A 15508-nucleotide genomic window follows, 5' to 3' on the forward strand; every position below is an offset into this window, starting at 1 on the left:
ATTCAGACAACCTGTCAGTCTACTCCTGTGTAGCTCATAGCAGATCCAGATCTATTTCATTTGTCTAATCTTCTTGTTTCCTTTTTGAAAAGATCATTTAAGTTTCTTCCTTTTTTATTTTCTCAATTTCCTTAGAGTTCCTTCTTTATTTCCTTCACCATGCTTTTGTATATGTGTGTGTGTTTATTTGGGGTTTGTTTGTTTTGTTTTGGGGCTTTCTTTGTGTTAAATCTTGGTATTACCCATCTGTTGCTGGTAACCTCTGGATCTAAAACTCTTGTAGCTATCACTTAACCTTTTGTCTTCTCCTGTAGCCTTTCTCATAAAACTTAGGACCATTTCTTTTTCTCCATAGGTTATTTATACAAAATGATTTAAAAAATTATGAACTATCAAGTGTAAGTTTCCCCCAGTTTTCATTTTCAGTCTGTGAATGGCTCTCTGCACTCCCAATCTTATCTATATTGGCCAAAAGCTCCAAAACAGGAGCTGCAGCACTTAGAGCATGTAGGAAGCTTCAGAGTTTGATTAAATACTGTAATTATGTCTCATTTTAGAAGTAGGGACTATTTCTCTTGGCCATAAAACCTTTTGAAGTGATTAAACATAAACTGCAGCTAACATATATAAAGGACTGTTTTTAGAGATTGAGAGACATATCAGCCAACACGTATATTTTGACAAAGTATCTCTTTTAAAATAAGTCACTGCTCTAAATAAAGATCAATATATCCCTTTTCTAATGTTATCTGGAGAAATTGCCAAAAAATTAAATTTAAGTAGAAGGTGATGTGTTTTTAATGTCCACATTTTGTAATTCAGTTGTAGCTCTCTTTGTTTGCTTTGCTTTAGGAGAGCATTAAGCTTGTTAAGTGGAAAAGCTGAGTAAGAACAATATTGAAAATGTGTTTCTTCTGAGCTAAGAATAAAGAAAATTTTGATGGGCAGTTTACATGTTCATGGAAGCCATTTAGTCAGGGTGCTGTTAAGTTAGATGATATTCTGCGTGTGAACTCTTGCTCAAGTACTAAAGTCAAATATTTTTATTTGCAGTTCAACTTCTTAAATTGTTTTGCATCTCTATTCTACATTGCCTTTGTGATGTTTGATATGAAGCTTTTGAGGCAGGTGAGTTCCAAAAACATCTTAAGAATATTGGTGAATCTAGGAAAATAAAGGATTGATTAAAACAGACTTCAATATTTATTCTAAAACATAAACTTGGCAATTAATATATTTCACCTATATTTTCTTAGAAATCTAGCTTCCATGTTTCAGTTCCCCTAACATTATTACAGAATCATAGCAGAGTAGAGTAATTCTTTCTCTGTATAAATGAGGAACTGTTTTCAAATAAATTTGGTTATTCTCTCACACAGATGAGACTGGGAAATTTTCATTTCCTCTCTATTTCCTTTTATGTTAGAAGATGTTCTTCTCTGTAGTGTTCTTAATGAGAGACTCTTGAGGATAGGGTCGTGATTAAGTTCGACTGCAGTGAGGATCTGAGAAGAAATAAAAGCAAAAATGATATGTAGTTGGTATTTTAAATCAACTTTCACACTCCAGTGCATGAAAATTTGGTATAAGGAAAATATTTTTGCTCTGAACATAATGAGCAGTACAACAAGAACTTCAGCTCAAGACCTCTGTTACTCTGAAGTGATCTCTAGCAAAACACTTTACATACCTATACCAGACATAATATTTGTGACATTTTCTCTATTTTCAGGTAAAATCAAGAAATGAGAAGCATAGAGAAAAAAAAAAATCTGTCTTTAGTTCTGTTAGTGTCGTTGGCATATATTGAATATGCATTGCTCTTCTTTGTACTTGGTGTACTGTTTTCAAGATACAACCAGATACACAAAATATTTGGACTGCTAACTCCTAATTAGCCCTTTTCAGCACACAGCAAAAGATGGGAACTAGATCATCTACACTTTTCATATGCTATTCCTAGGTTTGTTAGGCTGGCCTTTTTTTCACAGTACAGAACTTAGAGTGTTACTTGAGCTCACAGAATTGCAAATGATCATAGTTTCTTCACAATTATATTAATTTTCATTTCTTTTTTTTTTAACTTAAGAGCTTGGCCACTTTGCTGATAACTTCACAGATCCTCAACCAATTTGCAGAATCCTTGCTTCCTTACTGGCTCCAGAAGAGATACAACAGGAGGATGAGGAAACGCATGTGCTCCACAAAGACTGATATGGACCTGTCATTAGCTGAACAGGTCAACATGGAAAAAGAAATGGGAACCTATTTGGTAAGTTGTAGTACTTAAAGGAGTTAAAACTTTTCTGGGCTGTAGTTCACAGAGGCATCAGCCAAGGCAAACAAGAATATTTTTGGCTTTCTGGCGTGGCAGCTTATTTCCAGCTTCATCAGCTTTGCTGGTAGCTTTTTATGCAGCTGTGTGTTATCCTGGATCAGGAAGTGGATACAGTGCAGGATCCTAGTAACACCAGAATGGAGGGGAAGGAATGAATAGCTCTGTCTGGAGCTGCCTAACCCCATGCCACTGGAAAGAAGTATTTGTGTAATATGCCCTTATCCCCAAGGGTAACCCAGAGACTACCAGGATGAGTAGGTTGGCACAGGAAAGAGGGAAATTATTTCTGTTTTGGTTTGATTTTGCAGTGGTATTAGTTTAAATGGTCAGTTAAAGTAGAGCCTACAAGAGAGAGCTTAGGTCTGGATGGGGCCAGAAACAGAAGAAACCAGCTTTTCAAAACAATATTCCTGTTGGATGCTCTAGCCTCTTGAAACCACAGCTTTGGTATTCCCTGTGTTCTTGGTTCTGTTCTTCACCACCTCCTACCCAGTATAATTTTTAATTGTATTTAGCAGATTCCATGCAAGTCATTACTTAAAATTCTAAAGGAATTTATGCAGTGGACGTCAGTGTGTATGTTAAGGCCTCACAGACTGGCTGACAACTTGATCAGATGCTGCAAGCTCAGTCACAAGGGTTTTAGTACTGTATGATGTTTGTTTTTACAGAATAAGAAGTACATGTAGATAGTGTACTTTTCATGTAAAAGGTAGACGTTAGCAGTTTGAAAATTTGTTAGTAACACTGTATCAGATTCTTCCTGCTTGAAGTGCCCTGACGTAGGAAAAGGAGAAAGAATTATCATCTTTACAATTTAAAAACTGTACAAATGTGTTCCTATGTGAAGGTTGGAGGGAGATAGACAGCCTGTCTTGCAGTCCAGAACACAGCAGAAGTCCCTGTGTTAGTGTCTGAGCTGGTAAAACAGCACAGTCCAGCGCTACACCTGCACATCAGCCAGCACAGCTCCCAGAGTTATGTGTCAGCCTCAAGGCTGACCAAGTAAGCTCTGCTCTTAGACCTGAGCTGACTCCTGATTCTCAGCTGTCACTGAGCCAGTGACAAAGCCAGTGTGGTGTCTCTGAGTCACATTGCCCAGTGCTTCTTGTGCAGAGTTGGATCAAATGAATCTGCACCTGTTGTACTTTTGTACCCTGAATAGTTTTTCATGGCTACCCAAGAGGTCAGTTGTAGGGAGTGAGAACTTTGCCATGGATGTGTCCACTGCTAGCCTCAGTTTCAGTTCTAAATACTGTGTATTCAAAGCCTTAATTTTATACTCAATCTAAAGATTATTGTTTTGCTGTGCTTGTGAATAAACGATATTAGACCGCTGATTTGTTTGCAAGCAGTGAGCTGTCAGCAGGCAAGAATATTTCTAAAATTAAAACTGTCACAAGGGGGAAGCATTTGACTGTTTAGTAACTGTGGAGTCTTGACAGAATTCTGTTTCAGGCTCTTTTGTTTTGATTCCTCCTTTCACATACTCTTCAGCATTTAATTCTCTATTCTTTTTGTCCTCATTCTCACTTACTTTTCAAATATCCAGTCCTTAACCCTGTTTAAGATATAAAAACATCGTGCAATAATTTTTTAATTATTATTTTTCTAATTTCTGCTTCACTCCTCTAGTTAATTTTCTCCCTTAATTTATTCCTTGCTTTTGTTTCCTTGATGTCATAGCTGATGTTGTGGCTGCCGATGGCACAGTTAGAAATTTCTTTATCATTGTCTCAGACTCCTGTTTTCCTACAGAGTTTCATAAATTGAGTAGGAGAAAAAGAAATACTTATTTACCTCATACTCTGCTGTTTTAAAAGCCAGTAGGTATTGGGCAAGGAAATGAGAAGTGTGAGGAAGCAGCGGGAATAGTGTGCAGTTACCAGAAGGAGGAGCACAAAGGAAAGCTCTTTGCCTGCCTGCAGTGCTTGTCTGAGAAAATGATAGCAGTAGCAGATGTGTGGCTGCCATTCCAGTGGACATTCCTGCAAATGTCCCTTAAGAAGGCTTTAGTAAAATTTAGAGCTTGCACAAAATGTTTCTGAGGAAAAAGTCTTGGTGGCTTTCAAAGTTAGGTAGCTGCTCATAGTCTGGCCTGCAGACTGGTTTGTGAGACTGAACTATGCTGGGAAACTGCAAAATGAGCTCAGATGAGAAGTACAATTAGTGAGTACCCCATGTTGATTTGTGAGCTTGCAGACTTCTACTGCCTCTCTGTTTCCTAGGAGAAAAAAACACTAGGTGTTGGAGAGGGCAGTCAGTTTAACAGCTATGATGGGCAAAAAAGAGTAGAGAACCATGTGTCTGATGCAGGGAGCCAAAACCACTTTCATGTGGTTCTTGCAATAATTTCAGTTACTGTCAAGTCTTCATAATTTCAGTTTTGAGAGAGAGGACAATACATGTGTCTGTGTAAATACGAGATACCTAGATCCTACTTTAAATTTCTGGTGTTTCACCATCCTTTGCTAATGAGCACTTTTTCTTTAAAAGGGGTTGGTTTGATTCTTTCATTAAAAAATTGCTGTAATCATAGCAAACTGTTATTAATACTACAAAACTAATATGCAAATAAATGTATGATCACCTACATGTGAGTACTTAATCAGCATTTAAGTACCTACATTCTTGGTTCAAAGATCAAGGGATAAACCTATTGGGATTTGTTAAATAGGGTTTTTGTTTGCATTAATTGTTCCTTTCAGATGCTAGTGCTGCCTTGTAGATTTCAATCTTCCAGTGGTCCACTAGCTTGTCCTGCCCACTTTGAAATAAACAAGCAGAAATACCAGAAAAGATTTGCCTATCTACCAGCCTAGCATTCTGGTTAGGTCTTTCGTGGACAGTCTGAAATGCTAGGACTTTTATTGCCCCAGTGCTCTCAGGAGGATGTTCTGCCAATTGAAATGCATGGTGCTGTTTTTCTGTTTCTCACTGTTCCTTCTGTTACTCTTTAACTGAGATGCTCAGAAACCCATATAGGTTGAATGGGTTTATGTAGTTACTTCATGTGATAAGGATAGGGAGGGTGGCTTGCATAAAATGCATTAGGCAAAAGGAAAGACCTGGGCCTCTCCTTATGAGAAGTTTTTAGTGATTGAATAATTCCAAATTAATTGGATTAAAAAAAAAATTATTCTTCTTGTCTATTATCAGCAGTCATTCCCAAACAGCTGATTTGGGATGAGGAAACATGTTTACAACTGCAGTGCTATTTCTGTTTTGTCATAGTTTTTTGTAGGTTAAAGTTGTTCTTACATTTCCTCTGTTTTTCAGGGTACTTTTGATGATTACCTGGAGTTGTTCCTGCAGTTTGGCTATGTGAGTCTTTTCTCATGTGTTTATCCACTGGCAGCTGTTTTTGCAGTGTTAAACAACATCACAGAGATATATTCTGATGCCTTAAAGATGTGCAGAGTTTACAAGCGTCCATTTGCAGAACCCACAGCGAATATTGGTGTTTGGCAGGTAATTTTTGTGTCTTTTTTTTTTTTTTTTTCTATTCATTTGTTTAAAAGAGGTTTCAGCACCAGTATGAAAGCTTTGTGTTTGTCCCATGAGCCACTTCAAAGTTCAGTAGGTACTTTGTTCTCTTCAATGCCTTGGAATATCATCTGTCCAGCTGTATATCCTAGTGATATTTTTGGTGTGGTTTTTGACCACATGCCTTTTAGCTGCCTTGGAAAAAAAAAGCAGATTTTTTTCTTTAGTTCTTGTGCATGTATTGTACTTCTGTTGCAACTTCAACAAAGCAAAGCTTCCAGCTACTGCCCAGTATTCTTTATAGGCAGTGTATTTTAGAAATGGTAGCTTCTCATGCTATCTCAGAAGTGTGGAGCGCAGCAGGGATTTCAAAAAAATAGAAGAATAGATGAGTAGTTGGATTCCTATGCCAGGCTTGTGGCCTATGCACCCTTGGTTACTGGTGCTCAAGCTGACTAATTTGAAAATAACCTGGATCTGTGAGCAGGAGCTGGAACTTTCTGCACAGCCTGAGCACTGTAGTCTGTCTAAACAATTTCATGGTAATAGTACTGGGTTAAGCATTTTCTGTCCTCGCTTGTTTGTCCATGCAGTCATGCTGCCACCAGCTATTTTGGGGCCTGTGGAGAGTGCTGCATCAGTGAACTGATCCTGAGCAGAGTTTTCTGGAGTGACTAAATTGCACCCAGAAACTTTAGCATTCCATAATAGCAGTGCTTGATAAGGGAATGTGATAAGGTTGGGGGACCTTTCTAGGAGATGATTCATATTCTAGTTTTATTTAACAGGTTTTCAAATGTTATGTAATGGAGATAAAGGGCACAGTGAGCTAAGGGATTATTCAGTTTGGAGGGGTTGTAAATGTTCAAATGAAGCAAGTGAGAGGTGAGAAAGGAAATCCTGAAACCTCAAGTAAAACATACAGTAAAAACATGCAAACCAAGGATTCTGAGCAATGTTCATTAGACACATACATTGATATTAATGAAGGGGACTTAGAAGTGAAGTCTTTTAATAATTATAATCTGATTGCATTTTAACACGGAATGTACTTTCTCAGTCCAGATCTATGCTGCCAACATCTTAATGCCACAGCTGCATTGACCAATTGTGTAACCACCATTGTGTAACTACCAGAATAATCAGGCTGTGGTCATAAGACACAAGTATAGCTGCAGATGTATTAATAGCTTTTTTTTTTCTGCTAGAATAGTTTGTTTCAATCAAGGGAGTAGGCTGAAAAATTATAACATTACTACAGTACTGTAATTTTGTTTTATGGTGTCATTTTTTCAACTAATGGCAGAAATGAATGTGCTTTGTGAATTAAAAATAACTAACTTTTCAAATCATCCATTTCACATGGGGAATAAGAGCATTTGCTGAAAGATTTCTGTTAAAGGAATACTGGAATTACTTTATCAGGTGAACTGAGTCACCAGCTTCTTGTCAAGGAGAAAGTTATTTCTGCTAATTCATTGTGACAGTCACTACAATTCTGTGTCAGTCTTTCTCATTCCATACAGGACCTTGGAATAAGTACCTATTATACTGCAAATGCAATTGTTAAGCTGTATTAATATTTTCAGACATTTTGTGCGAGCTCTGTAGGTAAGAGCTTCTTAGACTTGTGCTATTGCATGTGTTTAAATGTAAATCTGTCAACAAATCTCAAGTGGTTGTGATTTTAAAAAGGCGTTCTGAACCTTTTCCTCTTAACATTCAGACACAACCTCCAAAGCCAGTGTTAGCATTACTAGTTCCTCTTGGAATTTTGCACTTTTTCCTTTATCCTGAAATAAGTTTGTTTGGGATTCCAGCTGTTGTTGGGAGTGCTTGCTGTTTCATGTGTTCAGGTTACAGCCTTGCTGTGGTCTTGTCAAGCTGATGAGGTCTGGACTGCTTGCAAAACAAGTCCTGTGCCATAGAATTCAGAGGATAACAGAAAATAAGTTAAACTTATGGGTCTTCTGAGGCTTTAATGAAGAGAGAGGTAACATGCAGAGCAATTTGGGGACTAGTAAGCTAGAGGTAATGGTCATAACTGTAAATATATTTTTGTTTTATTTCAGTTGGCCTTTGAAACTATGAGTGTAATATCAGTTGTTACTAATTGTATACTGATTGGAATGTCTCCAGAAGTGGATGCCCTTTTCCCAGACTCAAAAATGGACCTTGTTCTGACTGTGGCATTGGTAGAGGTAAGTCTGCCTTCAAAAATGCATGTTGTAGCAAATAACCCAAACACCAGTGGAAATGATATCAGGTATTAGAGTTTACCTCACATTCTATATTAGAAGGAAATTAAGATTTCCCTATCAAAGAAGTGTTTCAAAGTCTTTCTTTTTGATTTCTTTCTCCTCTGTGTTTTCATTTACTGTGAATGCTGTTGCTATACTTTCCCAGGCATTCCCAAGATACCAAGCATTTGTTGCTTCATGTACTTCAAGTATTTAGTAGTGCTATTTCAAGAAGCAAAATAATCACATTTTTGTGAACTGTTTATTTTTCTGCTTCGGTTGTGACCCGAGCATATCTTAAAAAGACTTCCTACATAATCTTTATGGATGTATCCTGTAGGGCTTATCTGAAACAACTATGTGTCATGACTGTAAATATTTGTGATTGTAACAGCATTTGGGTTTAATCTTTTCCTAATTCCGTGTAGTAAGCACATCAGTGTCATTCCCTTTCAGACATGGAGGGATGACTGTGGGTATTTTACAGAACTGATATTGCAGGACTTTGCCCTTATAAATCTTTCCTTCAGGGCTTTCTTGTATTGCATTACCTTGACTTTTTCCATTATTCTATTTTAGCTTTTAGAAACTGCATTACTTTTGTCATGGCAAAAGGTCTGGATTTTGTATGTGTAGTCACAAAAGTGCATCATCTTACAGAGGTGCATCAGAAGTATTTATTTCTTATTTGTTCATTTTACAGGTATTAAGTGTTATGCAATGAATTATGAGCTTGCTTTGAGTTTTATTTTCCAAGCCTTAAGGTTTGCAGAGTTAGGTGTAAATATGAATCATGTCAGCTGGTTTGCTGGAATTTACAGGCAGCCTGATGCACTCTTCTGTTATGCACATGTGGACATTTACATTGACCTCAGTGAGGTGTAGTTTTAATATAAAACTAATTTAGCAACTCAAATGTAATGATATAGCTCATTACTGGACAACATATCTAGAGAGGTGATATTTTGAAAACTGGATGAATAAATGTTAGCAGTATGGATTTCTGACAGCTCAGAGATGGGGTGGTTTTTGATGTTGCTTGCTGTGTGCTAGACATTTATCTGTTTAAATGTGAAGCTGGCTATTTGATCTCTAGGCAGACCTCTGTTTCTTGATAGACCAAAGGAGAATACCAGCACTTTTCTCTAAATTTGAATTCTGGTTATATGCAACCCTTTAGGGAACATGAATTGCAGCACAATAACTAAGTAGCTCTTGAACTCCTCAACGTTGTATCTCAAATTATCTATAAATACTGTGGAAAGGGAGATTCAGAAAACAAAAGGAAGCAAGTTTGGACAGAAAAGGTGAATTAGTACTGAGGGGATAAGAGGGGAAAAATGGTGTCCTATATAGAGAAGCACCTTCAGTGAAGACTGTTGGAGGCTAATGCTGGATGAGCCAGAGGAAATTAAAGGTATTAATTTAGTTAAAAAAAAGTTAAGTTTTCTCTAATTATTCTGCTTAATTAAAAAAACCCAAAACAACCAAACAACAAGCCATAATGCAGTGGTCAGAAAAGATCTATTAAAAAAGTTTTGATTAAAAGTATCCACTATGCCTGATGATTTAAAATATGCCAGTCTCTGATTTTTTTTTGGATGGTTGTTTTTCTCTTACTACCAGCTATGTATTGTCTGAGAAAACAGAGAGAATACAAAACCAACATGTGAGTCTTACAGTATGTTTCTGGAGCATAACGAGCCTTGTGGGTTTTTTTTGGAATGTTGTTGGTTGGTTATAAACAGTTTCAAATACTCCATGTGAAATGTAAGACTTTTGCTATCTCCTTAAGGGCATTCTTTTTGTACATTTTAAACAGTATTTAACATCTTCACAGGTGTGCGGTTTGGGGTTTTTTTGTTGGTTTTAGTTTTTAAAAGAGATCTGGGTTTTTCAAAGAGATCTCAAGTTATACAATATTGCAAAAAGTTTCATAACACAAATTTTGAACTTTCTAGAGTCAAAAAGAGTTCTCCAAAGTGAAACACGTTTTATACAGAAATTTAATTTTAAAAAACTATATGAAAATGAGCACAGCAAACATGAGTTTTATTTCTGTTAAAAATAATTTCAATTGTGTTGGCAGGTCAACCTGTTCTTAGTTACAGATTTATTTTTTTTAATCAGAAGTTCTGTTGTACATATTGCAGGTTAAAACATTGATTACAAAAGGTTCAAAGAAAGGAGGATTACTGGATGCTGTGGGGCCATGAACAGCAGCATTATAGATTAATAGTAGCTTCAAGAGATGAGGATGTTTTTGCTTTTGTTTCTTGTGAATTTATTCCCATCTTACCTGTTGCACTGGGATTTTCTTTTACCTGTTGCTGATGAACCAGATCAGGGAATTGGTGTGGGAGAAGCTGTCTGACCTGTCCACTAGGGAGCAGGGCAGGAGCAGCAGTGTGTGGGACACACACAGCAGTGCTGTGTTGGGTTTGTGCTGGATTAAATTTGCAGGACTTCTACACCACTGAGCCTTTCTATTTTATGTCTCACTTAATCTATAGAAAGATTTCTGAACTATGAAAGGAGCCCAAATCTCATGTATTGGCAGTATTCTCATGCACCTTTCTCTATTTATGATTAAACTCTGCATTTCAGTTGTAAAAAAATATTCAGGAACAGAATATAGTACATTAAAGTTTTAGGACAAACCCGATGCATCTAAAGTATGTCAATGTCAAGGCAGGAAAAAATTCAAATGTGTCAGGGTGTTGATAGGAAAGTGTTTTAGATCGCCTAGCAGAGATTCAGAAAAACATGATACAGGTGAGTTATTTTATTTTATGATGTTTACTGCAGGTGAAGATGAACATTTTACTGTGTGTTTACACTATTTTGACAGCATCTTGGCAGGCAGTTTGAAAATGTTAAGAGAGAAATTTCTTTGCATTGGCTATGTGTATTTTCACATGTTCTGTTGATGGGGTAGCCTACTTAAATCTTAGCTGTCTTTAAGTATTTTAATAAGTTTATAGTAACTGAGACTACAGTTGAGTATTTATATATCTGTTTGATGCAAAACTAAACAGGAAAGCACTGTTGCTGTCAAAGCCAAGGACAGGTATTAGTGATGTCCTGATTTTTTAGTCCTTTTTTTTTTTAATGCTAGTACTTTTTAATAATAGTAATACCCTTCGAATGGAAACAGCTTATATGCCACATTTTAACACCACACTACTGAAGTAACAAAGAATTGTGTGTGTGATATTCTTGTAAGCATTCAGTACCCAGCCCCTACTGATTTATGCGAAATATTTTTTCCCATTAACACCTCTTTACTCTGATGCTGTCTACATTTTTGGTGGGAGTATTGTGTTGTGTGAGTAAAGTAAATGTTGATTAGAACACCAAAGGATAAAATATTACCAATTTCAAAATAATGGCAAGCATTAAAATAATAAAATATAATAATAATTTTTAAAGTATTAAACCAGTCATTCTTTTTGAACAGTTGACCTATTTTCATCAATTCAACATCTGCTTCCATGGCAACGTGATTTGAACCAGGAGCAGAATGATGAAACTCCACTCTTTTTCTTATGGATGGATGCTAACTGAATGCAGCCAGTGCAGTTTTCAAACAAAAAGAAGTAGCTGAATGCCTTTAAAGCAGGAAACAATATATCCTTATTAACCTAATTTTAAAACAGTTGTATCACATTGTGTGTTTAGTTATTCAGACTTCACCACAGACACATAATTCTGGTGTGAATTCAGGTGCAAAGTAGGACATTCCAAGCACGTGTCTGTGCTTGTGTGAAACTGTTCCAGATCCCTTCTGACTGCCTACACTGATTTGAACCACAAAAAAAGGAAATAACTCTGAAGAAACTTGGTGCATAGCTAGGGAAGTAGGTTAAAGCAAGTGTAATTCTGCAGTGCTTTAAAAAATCTTTCTTGCAAAAATTGTTGACAAAGAGTTTTGTTCCTGATGACTGTTTCTTTTTAATGTGGACTCTGATAAATTTAAGGAATGCAAATTAAATCAGTGTCAGGACTACTCTAAGAATTGAGTTCAAGAAATCAGTTCTACTCTTAAGTACAACTTTTAAACAGTCATTTTTCCTTCTAACAGTACATCAGTAGTGGTCTTTGAAGCAGTTGCTGTGAAGTACAGCTCCTCATGAATGTGTCCTAGCCTTGAAAAGCAACTCATGTATCCAGCCCTGAAGTGTAGTAAACTAATGGAAAGCCTTTTTGCAGAAGTGCACTTAGCCTGGATGTTCTACATCACATGAGGGATTTGGTAATTAGCTTGGAAATACTAAGTGGTAATGAAGGTCCTTCTTGATAATGGTAATATAAAATCTGACAGTACCATCAAAAAACGATTTTGGGAAGAATGTAATCAGCTGTGCTGTAGAAATGAGGACCTTTGCATAGGGACATGGGTGGTGTATTTGTAGTAAACATGGCTTACACAGTTGGTCTGTGTTGATTTAATTTCTTGGTGTCCTCATAAGGACATAGATTTTTATCAGCATAATAGAAAAACCTGTATTGAAAAGTCAGTTCTGTAAGAAGTATGGAGTAGAATAAATTAAGTAATCCTTTCTTGAGCTTTGCTTTTTCTGAGTGAGAAGGAGCTCATGGCTCAATTATAAGAGGCTGGAAAGCAGGAATCGTAGTGTGTCAATGAGGCTGATCAAAAGTCAAAGTGATTGAGATTGGCATACAAGTTTTCTTCAGAATTCCATTTTATTAAGTGTATTTTTTCATCAAAGGCCTCCTTGTATAGATTAGAAGGTCTTTGAGCTTCTGCTGAACCATCTTGTTGTAGTAGTCTCAACACTCAGTCAGCTCAACAGTAAGCTTGACAGTTGTTTCTGAAATGGTGTGCCAGAGAAACTGGGAAAAACTACCAGAGTCAGTTTGAATTCTAGTGGATGACAAGGTGTATTTATCATCTAGTTCTAGGCATCACTGTAATTTGCATTCTCCACAAACTTCAAAATCAGTAAACATTGCATCCTGATGCAGTTGAAGATCTTTTGAGTCCACTTTCTGAGCAAAAGCATATTTAGGTCGATTGTTATGTCAAAATTAAAGTATTTCCTCTTTTTTTTCCCTTTAAAATTTCTTAAATGTTTTGCAACAGATTTCAGTGTAATCTGTTTTCTCCCAGTGAAGCTGGGTAATTTTGTTTTTTACAAAACAGTTCTGGTTGAATTATTTCCTGGCAGTAATGTACATGACTCCGTTCTGGCCAGGTGGAAGTGAGGCATGGTCCTGCATGGTGTAGTGTGCTGCATGTGTGGAGCAGACAGCTTTGTTCATCTAGAACTCATGAGTTTGGGATTTAGAACATATGCTAAATACACATTTATGTAAGGATCAACTTTAGTAGAAAAGCAACTGGGAAAAAATCAGAAAAATAGGCTGCATCAGCATACACACATGTATGAATCCTTTCATACTGATGGAGTTACAGAAGCTCAAAGGTTGAAGCATAACAGCTGTGCATAAAGTGGTGATTTTGCTACATTATTTCTGTGTTATTGCCAGATACTAACATAGGATAAATGAGCTGCAGAGTTTCACATGGGGAATTAAAGAGCAGTGTAGATGGAAGGGACTGCTGGAGATTATTTGCCCAAACCTTCTGCAGGACCCTTGATTAAATTCTCAATGTGCTTATCAAGATAAGCTAAGACTTGAGCACTACCAGTGGGGGAAAGTCAACCACTTCTTTGGGCAGCCTGGTCCGCTGGTTAATTGTTCTTATGGCAAATAATAGGGTTTTCTTTTTCCTATGGGAAGAAAAAGTTTCTCTGGTGCAACTTGGTAGCTCATGACCTCTTGTTCTTCCACTGTGCAACTTTGTGAAGAGGGTACCTCTGTCTTCTTGAAAACTACCTGTTAGGCCCTGGAAGAATGTGGTTAGATCTTACCCACCAACCCAAGCCTTCTTTTATCTAAATGTAACGAACTGAGTTTCTTCAACCTGTGCTCATATATCAGGTTTTTCAACCCTGTATATGACTCTTCAAGAGGCTGCCTCCAAATTCTGAGTCTCTGCTTTCCAAGTTGTCAGTGCCACTTAAAAATTAAAAAAAAAAAAACTCTTAATTCATGCTTATCCCCTTATATCTTTCTGCTAATTGCAATTGGTATTCTTTCTTTTATCTTCAATGTATTTTCTCTTTAGTTAGAGAAAATAATTTCTGGGAATGTTAGGCAAGTTTTTTAATGTTCTTACTGCTGAATGGCAACAGTTTTGAGGTATCTCTCTTTCCATGTACTAATTAATTTTTGTGTTAATGTGTTTTTTCCAAACTGGCATGTATACATATATACTACATTTATAACCTGAGTGGTTTGTCAGTTTGGAGATAGAACTGTAAGGTAGAGTACATAGGGGTGAATATTTGATGCGTGGTTTCATTTTCTTGCTTATAGTTAAATGTATATGAAAAAATACTAGATGAATTACTGATAATGAGAAAATATTAATTAAATATAATTAATAATAAATCTGTTTTTAAAGATGGTTCATGCTAAGGTGAAAACCTTACTGACAGCTTTATGGTTCATTTTTTGGAAAATACTTGGCAATTTAATTCATCAAGTATTTTATTTCAGTGAAACAGACTTCCTAGCCAAGATTATCTGTGCTTGGATGTGGTGAAAATGGAAAAACATGGGAAAATGGAACAATGTAGTATTACTGATGCTGAGTATTAAAAAAGGTTTATACAAAGCAGTAGTGATTTCAATTAACATATTGTTCTGTTCTGGAATGCCCCTACCTCAGCTGCAAACATTTACTATATATATATATATATATATATATATATATATATATATAATCTGAAAGCCCTTCTTTAAAAATCAAATATGTAATTTTTTTTAATACAATGCAAAATAGTAATTTGATTTTTTTTCTCTGCTAGACAGGTAAGCCACTGCAGTTTATTCCTAGAATTGAAATTGTGAGACATAGAAATAGTTGGATATTTTAACTTCAAGCTGAAACCCTGGCAAAGATTTCCAGTAGTTGCTGAATAGCCTCAGTTTGAGACTTAATGAAAACCTCTAAAGCTATAAAGACTTATATAAAGATTATGTCTAAAGACTTTACTAATTCTGCTGGTTGTTTACTTTACTCTTTGGCAATAATTTAAGAGTAAAAATGAAGTCAAATGTTACAGGAACAGATTGTTCTCAGGGTTTGTTTTTTTTTTCCTCACCTTCAGATGTGGGGAAAGATTCATGGATTTGTCTGTATAAAATTTTATAAATGTTAGTGGCTTCAAGAAGCCTCCTGCAACCATATCATTGAGTTAAAAAAAATTCCAGTTTTTCTGGTTGTACATTACTACAGATTGTATTTATTTGCAAAATCAGAATTTATCACAGATCTTTTTATTGCCAACTACTGGTTCTTTTGAGATATTAATTCTCATTTAGTGTCAATTTTTTGGTCACTCTAAAT

General features: G+C 36.2%; 1 protein-coding gene across 4 annotated transcripts in view; it reads left to right on the forward strand.

Annotated features, from left to right (window-relative positions):
* The window catches only part of ANO10 (anoctamin 10), a 143605-nt gene that overhangs the window by 25741 nt on the left and 102356 nt on the right, over positions 1 to 15508 (forward strand). For all 4 annotated transcript variants that reach the window (XM_058806385.1, XM_058806403.1, XM_058806393.1 and 1 more), the window contains 4 exons: positions 1054 to 1128; positions 2090 to 2272; positions 5618 to 5809; positions 7897 to 8025. In XM_058806385.1, the coding sequence (XP_058662368.1) occupies positions 1054 to 1128; positions 2090 to 2272; positions 5618 to 5809; positions 7897 to 8025 (579 nt within the window). The remainder of the gene's footprint in view (positions 1 to 1053; positions 1129 to 2089; positions 2273 to 5617; positions 5810 to 7896; positions 8026 to 15508) is intronic.

The sequence above is a fragment of the Ammospiza caudacuta genome, chromosome 1 (assembly GCF_027887145.1).
Source record: "Ammospiza caudacuta isolate bAmmCau1 chromosome 1, bAmmCau1.pri, whole genome shotgun sequence".
Lineage (NCBI taxonomy): Eukaryota > Metazoa > Chordata > Aves > Passeriformes > Passerellidae > Ammospiza > Ammospiza caudacuta.